Source organism: Hyalella azteca, unplaced genomic scaffold (assembly GCF_000764305.2).
Source record: "Hyalella azteca isolate HAZT.00-mixed unplaced genomic scaffold, Hazt_2.0.2 contig3997, whole genome shotgun sequence".
NCBI classification, from domain to species: Eukaryota; Metazoa; Arthropoda; class Malacostraca; order Amphipoda; family Hyalellidae; genus Hyalella; species Hyalella azteca.
In genome coordinates this window covers 3,494-10,728 of record NW_025934224.1, presented here as the reverse complement: position 1 = coordinate 10,728, position 7,235 = coordinate 3,494, and the positions used below count along the sequence as shown (strand labels likewise).

Genomic DNA, 7,235 nt, shown 5'->3' with positions numbered 1-7,235 from the left:
GCATTCTAGTAGCTATTTCAAACTTGAGAAGATCCTGTTAAATAACACGATTTTAGATCTTCAGTGAACAAGTCACGAAAAGTTCATGAATGGGCGACAGGCCACATCAGGCCTACTCTTCAGCGCCGACATCACTATGTTATGTTATGTTATGATAGTCCATTCGAAGCACGGCAGTGGTGGTCTCCGACAGGCGTCCCGTAGTTGGGAAGTATAGTATGGTATTTTCGGCATTGAAGAATAGGCATGTCGCCTATCTAAAGACTGGTATTTTGAGCAAATCTTTTCAACGGACGGTAGGTTTAAAATCATTTCTAAACCTTCAGTTGTTCCGTAGGGTACTAGGCATTTCAAGACTAAACATATGTATGCTCCTGCATGGCCTTGTCTAGTCTGTTCTTGATCGCATTCATACTCGGAGCGTCAACAATATCTTCAGGGAGAATGTTCCACATGTCGGTGATTCGAAACGAGAAGAAGTGTCGTCGCATGGATGAGTTGCACCGCAGTTTGTTTAGTTTATATCCGTGGCCCCTGGTGTTGCTTCTTGTTTAAAATTCTAGTAATCTTTCTGGGACCTTGCATAAACCAAAAGTATACTTGTATACTTCAATGGTTTAGCAGTTGACAACAGTTTTGAATTTTTCACAGTGGGAAGTGAGTAATTTTGTGAAACATAAAGTGGTTCACAAATATTCATAATTTGAAATTCATTCGAAATTCCCCCCAAAATGACCGGAAAAATAACAGGGTACTGTTTGGAACTCCTTTGTGCACCGCGCACTACATACATTAGGGGAGCACTGGTCAAAAAAAAATCGAACGAGTTCTCGAAGGGTTTTGTACTGCAATTACCATCAAATAACGCGAAATGAGGACATTAATCATGGTTGTGGATGGACTGATAAACTGGTTTCACTAAAGTGATTACATGAAGTTAAATCACATAGAAGTTAGCTTAGCCAATAAGATCTTTCACTCTGAGAAACGAGTACGATTTTTCCAAGAAGCAACGCGCTATTTGCGGAACATCCTGAACCATTATGACCCGTCAAAAGGACGTATTAGAGCCACGTGCAGACAGTGTCTCTATTTGGACAATATGACCCACTCACAATTCAAAGTGCAATGCACCCCACGGTGAGTACTAGCCTGAATGAATTGCCTCCTTCATCGAGAGCCGTTGTAGACTCATTACTCACTGTCAATGATGGTAGTGAGTAATGAATGTGTGATTAGGAAAAGAGTTTTACAGTTAAGTAGATTTGAGATTTTTCTATTAATATTATACTTTTATTATATCGGCAATCACTTTAATTTCGTCAGATTGGTCCGCAGTGGTTTTAAAGGCGCATGACTAGGTTTTCGTATGAATAGGTTACAGCAAAAAAGTACAGGAAGAGGGTTGTAATGAAACACTGGTGCATTTCATATTAAATTTTGAAATTCAAGTTCACATTCTACGTCAACCAAAGATCTCGAGTACGCGAAAAAGGGTAATCTGAACAAAATCAAAATTGAGTACCTTTCTGTTAACATCACTAAATTTCTCTATTTAACAGAAAAAGTTGGTCCGTCACAGTTCCGTTGAGTAGACGACTGTTGTAAACGACAATAACTCGCGCATCCGTTTACGGCTGAATGTTCAGCGACCGTATCGCAGCTGTAGCCGCGCGTTTGCAGCCGTATTCCAAGTGGCCGTACTGCTGCTGTAGCCGCGCGTCGATCCCTGCGGTCGCTTTTTCATGATAGCCGTGGTGTCTCGCCGATATAGATGCCTCGTGTTAGTCTGGCCGTAGGTTTCTTGTTTATTTATTGCGGTTGATGGTTGTGACCGTATTGTTTCTTCTGATGAGAGTTGTGACCGTACTATGCTTATGACCATCCCGACGATAATTCTTGCGCAGAGCTCGAAAACTTGAATTTTCTGATGACGGCGTTTATATCGTTGAATGTCTTGTTGTCCATCACGTTGTCTCACGGTTAAGGCACAGCCGTAGCAATGATGTTGACCGTACATATATGGCGAAGTCGTGTCCGATGCACGATAATTGTTTTAAGTTGTTATATCGGAATTTTGGTGATATGAATGACTCGACGATTCGCACGGCCGTTATTTCTCGACCCGCCGCACACCGGCCGAAGCCGTTTCGGAGATAGCTGCAGACCGTACTGACGAGGCGGTCACCACTGTAGAACCAACCCTTGGCGCCAATTTTAGGGCCCTTATTTAGGCAGCCGTCGCGCACAGTTAAGCTATCCCTCGCCAAATTCCCCAACTGATGGAATTTCCCTCGCGCTTAGTTCGCCAACGTTCAATGTAAACTAACTCGTTCCCACGGTCTCAAAACAACCGCGTCTTACACACTTGCTATATCGCTTCGACCCGAATTCTTGGGATTCTTAACACCTACGCATAACACATGTTCCATATTACCTACTTTATTCATTTGGTACAGCTTTTCATTCAGTGAACACCTGCTTGGGTCATACTTTCTTCACTGTGTAACAGCTCTCACAACTGTTCCTGGCACCTGCGACCAAAATTGTGTCTGGATATACCAAAGCATCAGTGTATATTCGTACGCGTTGAAAACAGGTTCCGTGCAGCATGATGACCTGCAAACAATATTGACGTTAATGCGCTGTTTCATTCGATAGAAAATTCCGCGGATTTCTTATGAAATTTTTACTATTATTAGAAAATAAATTTTAGATTTCAAAGCTGTCGACCTTCACATATAAATGAATATGTGTATACAATGAATTAATATAATAAAGGATGAATATTAGTTGCGTTATCCAAAAATGAGCTGAAATTTCACGTGAAATATAAAAACTGTAACAACTATTACGGTTGACCTAATTACATCGTTCAAGAGAAAATTTATCCGCATGAAACTTCTAAGTTTTTTACCATTGAAAATTCTGGTGAAATTCCTTGATATGACGAAATAAATAAAATAGCATAAGGTGTTTATAATCCCTGCTACGTTAATATAGAACTATGTCATTTCATGTTACGTAAATTTCAACATCAAATTCAGCCACTCTTTTCGACGAGTTTATAGTTACTCGATACTAAGATTAATCGTATAATATTAGACGATGACGATGCGGCTACATATCATTTCGTTTTCAACCACTTCAAAATTTCCACCTAGTAAGAAAATCAATTCACTCTTTTTTTTCATAAAACTCGTAATTGTTTCCTGTTTTTTTTGTAACCTTAGACCTCACAAAATAGCTTAAATCAAGTACAAACCTCAAATTTTGTTCCTCTGGTAACCTATAAAAAAACATTGCTATGACACCAAAAACATTGCTATGCCTCATTACAGAAATGTGTATTTTTCTGGGGGTAGTTTTTATCTACTTCTGTTACCATATTTTTCCAAAAGCGGGTATCTATGAGGTTCGTGATTATAAAGGTACGTATGGCAGATCAAATTATTCAGCTTTACTAAAAGCGCATTTGTTATTGTCTCTCATTAATAAATATATCAAATATCTCAATTTTATTAGTTATTCATAATTGATTCTAAAATACAAAGTCATTCATCATATAAAATGTGATTTTTCCTGCCCAGTTTATTGTGTGAGATCGAAATTTTATTTATATTACACTTTATTAACATGTCTGACGTCAAAGAGAAATTTTTTCATGTTTACTTCGTGTTGATTTTCAAGTCCTTTCAATCTAGTCATACTTTGAGTTAATCTTTTTTTAACTTTTGCTTGGTATGCACCTTCACAGATTATCTCAAACGTGAATGGCAGGTAGGAATGTCGACGACGAATGGCGAATCGTTCAACCGAAGTCTTCATGGACAGCTGGATAATTTTTTCAACTCCGTGCCAACGTTCGTGGACAAGCAATTTCAGCCCTGCTTGGACACGTTTCAACATGTTGAGAAATACCGACGAAGGACCAATTTTCGTTCTGGGCCATTACCAAAAATTTTCGTTGTTTCTGCACGTCGTTTGTCGGATCCCTTTTGGATCGAATCTTTGAAACATTTCACCGACAGTGAATGTCCATTGCAATGCACTTTTACTGACAACGAACTTGAGCTAAATAGAAGCGATGCAGTTTTGGTCGTATTAAGTTTCTTCAAAAAAGTGGATGTTTTGAAATCAAAACTACCTACCAGAGATCCAGCTCAGCCTTGGATTGCGCTCTCAGTTGAATCACCAATTAATTTATCATTTGATACGGCTGATCTATCTGGATTAAATGGCATTTTCAACCGCACAATGACCTACCGGCAGGCTTCTGATATAACCTTCTCACACGGTTTCGTTGTCTCAAAAGCAAAAGCTAAGTTTCTTCCGCCGTCGTGGGTGATGCGAACTCCGGAACTTGAAGAAATTCCATTTGAAAGAAGAAAGCTAGCAGTGGCGTTCATTTCGCATTGCTCACCACCAAGCGGTAGAATGAATTATATCCGAGAGTTACAGCTGCACATGGAAGTTGATGTCTTTGGAAAATGTGGTAACTTTACTTGTGGTTCTTCCAGATATGTGATTAAGCCGGTGGAAGTTCAAAATGATGAGTGTCTAAAATTGGCCAGAGAATACTTGTTTTACTTGAGTTTCGAAAATAGTATTTGTGATGATTACGTTACTGAAAAGCTTTACAATATCTTGTACTATCCTGTAGTACCTATTGTTTTCGGAGGTGCAAATTACTCGAATTTATTGCCGCAAAATTCATTTATAAATGCATTAAATTATAACCCAAAGCAGCTTGCATCACTTTTGAAAACATTATCCCAAAATAAGACAAGTTATAATGAAATGCTATCATGGCGCAATCATTATCAAGTTTCAACAGTGGGACCTCGTCGTATTTATTGCGATCTCTGCACCAAACTGCATCAGTCGGAACTAACATCATATAAAGTTTATGATGACTTATACGACTGGTTCGCCGTACAATCGTACTGCAAGGCATATGCTCATGGAAAGATTATCCGTTACATCAGCATCTGAAAAATCCGTGATGATGAACCCACTACAAACTAGGAACTATACCACGCGCGCTGGATATGGACCACGCGTTAGTAAATGGTGCAGTGGGCTTAGCAAGTTTTACTTCCGAAACAATTACAGGAAGAACTTTGAATCTTGTGGTCTTTTATTCTGTAACGTTTGTTTTCTTTCTGTAACGTATGTTTGTTCTGGAACTTTGTCTTTTAGTGTTGATTGCGTTGTTATTAACTTAATAAAATTCAGGGTGCGCCTAAGCTTCTGTCCAGCTAGGCGTCGCTACTCTCGGATTAAAGTTGTTTTGGGTCTGCTCGGCCATCCGATCGAAATCAGCTTCTGGTCAGAATCTCCATTCCAACTTTAAAGTCGCCTGCGAGTATAACAATTAAAGGTTAGCCGAGCATAGTCATTCCCAGTTAGCAAGCTCCCAGAGGCTGCCCTTCAAACCCAGAGCGGAAGCAGACAAAGAGCGGCTGATTTAGCCCTTTCTCGGGTAAGTTACCATATATGGTAATTAAAATGGGAGTAAAAAAAGGCCCCATACGTCACCCACATTGCTTTGGGCAGCCCGCCAACAAGCTCCAACCAATCACAGATCGTGTACGAGTTACGTCATGTATGACGTAACGCTCTGGCGCATTTCGGGCTAGAAAAACGGCATTTCGGTCCCTCATCGTATTCACTGTAGCAGCTCTAGCCCACGAACTGTAGGCAAGTCCATGATAGTTGCGAGTATCATAGCTAAAAACTTGCTCTATCGACTAATTATGATGCCATTTACTTGAAGCCAATGCAAGATGGTGAATTAAGATGGCAAAAAATAGTGTGATCATATATGTGCATACGCCCGCCAATGCTTAGAGATAGAAGTGACTATGTTTGGACATATGCCCGCTAGAGGTAAATTTCTACAGCGCTTGGTATTATTTATTATACTATTGATGAGCAGAAGTAGAAAAGTTCAGTTTGCGGGACACAAATTCTGTTGTTGATCAATATATATCCAAATACAGCACTGGCTATTTTTCCCTCTCCAAAATTATCTCAAATTATAAATGTTCATACATAATCGTTGGCCCTGAAGAGAGGCTTGTTGCGATTGCGGTGCCTTCATGTCTTTGCTGCTTGAAAGTTCTTGAACCTGTCACAATTGCAACAAAGGATAACTTAGATACAAATATAAATTCATCACATTTGTTATTTGTAAATGATCATATCTTTTGCTCTTTGCTCATCTATGCCTGATGACCAATGAAATATGTTACATTCTTTTATTTGTATATCCAGTTCCATTAATGGGATTGTTGCAATTTTTGTAACAGCGTTTAATTCTCTAGTTTGTAAGGTCAGGATTTGTGTTTTGATAAATCTTGGCTAGAACTTTTTTCCTTCCACTTACTCGAGAATTACCTTTTTAAAAATACCTTGGCATGTCCACAACATTCACTGACGTTGCAAGGTTCTGTGTTATACACGTGGAACGTCGTGCTATAAACACCAGCTGTTAGTGTATTTAGTGGTATAACTGAACATGAATATAGTCTCCATCAGCAGAGAAATATTCATTTATAAGCATTAACTACATTAGAGATGGAAAACAGGAACTAAGTAAAAAGATCATTGGAGATTAAAATTACGTTAAAATCACGTTATTGTAATTTCTAATGGCTTTGCAGCAACTTGAGAAATTGTTTGTTTTAAAAACCTTTTGGAGCGGATTCATTAGGCAGGTGTCCGCTTCAAGAAATCATTATTGGATAACAAGTTTGTCAATGATAGACCCAACAATCTTGTAATGTGATCAGTTGGGGTGATACGATTTAATACTTTCTCGGTTCAAATCCCTGTTATTATTCTATGTCAACATAATTACTATGAGTTTACTTTGAGTTGAAATTTCGTCTGCTGCATGTTACATTAACTGTCGTCAATGTTATAAAAATAAGGAGCTGTTAATGAGATTCACCATCAATATATATATATACGGTTATTGTGAAATAAGAGATACTATTTAAATTTAAATAACTATCAATGAAGCTAGCGTTGTTTGGGAGGATCAATTCTCAACTATAGCAATATTCTATTAAACGTTACATGCATGAACCATGAATGAAAGGGCGTCTTTAATGCCTAGACTTGCGTTGCTGTGAAATGTCTGAGATCTCTGACTCATAGCTTGCTAAGAACTCTGCAACAATTGACATACAGACAATATTTTGGAACAATGACTAATATTTATACCG

General features: G+C 38.6%; 1 protein-coding gene across 2 annotated transcripts; it reads left to right on the top strand.

Annotated features, from left to right (window-relative positions):
• The first annotated feature begins 3,260 nt into the window (after positions 1-3,260).
• Positions 3,261-6,887, top strand: LOC108677163 (alpha-(1,3)-fucosyltransferase C). 2 transcript variants are annotated; one of them, XM_047879853.1, is made up of 2 exons: positions 3,261-3,431; positions 3,758-6,887. In XM_047879853.1, exons 1-2 carry the CDS (start codon positions 3,308-3,310, stop codon positions 4,993-4,995), a joined length of 1,362 nt encoding a protein of 453 aa, XP_047735809.1. In that variant the 5' UTR covers positions 3,261-3,307; the 3' UTR covers positions 4,996-6,887. The 2 variants fall into 2 exon arrangements, with proteins under 2 accessions (XP_047735809.1, XP_018020820.1); XM_018165331.1 differs by lacking the exon at positions 3,261-3,431 and having other exon boundaries at positions 3,712-6,887.
• Positions 6,888-7,235: the final 348 nt, after the last annotated feature.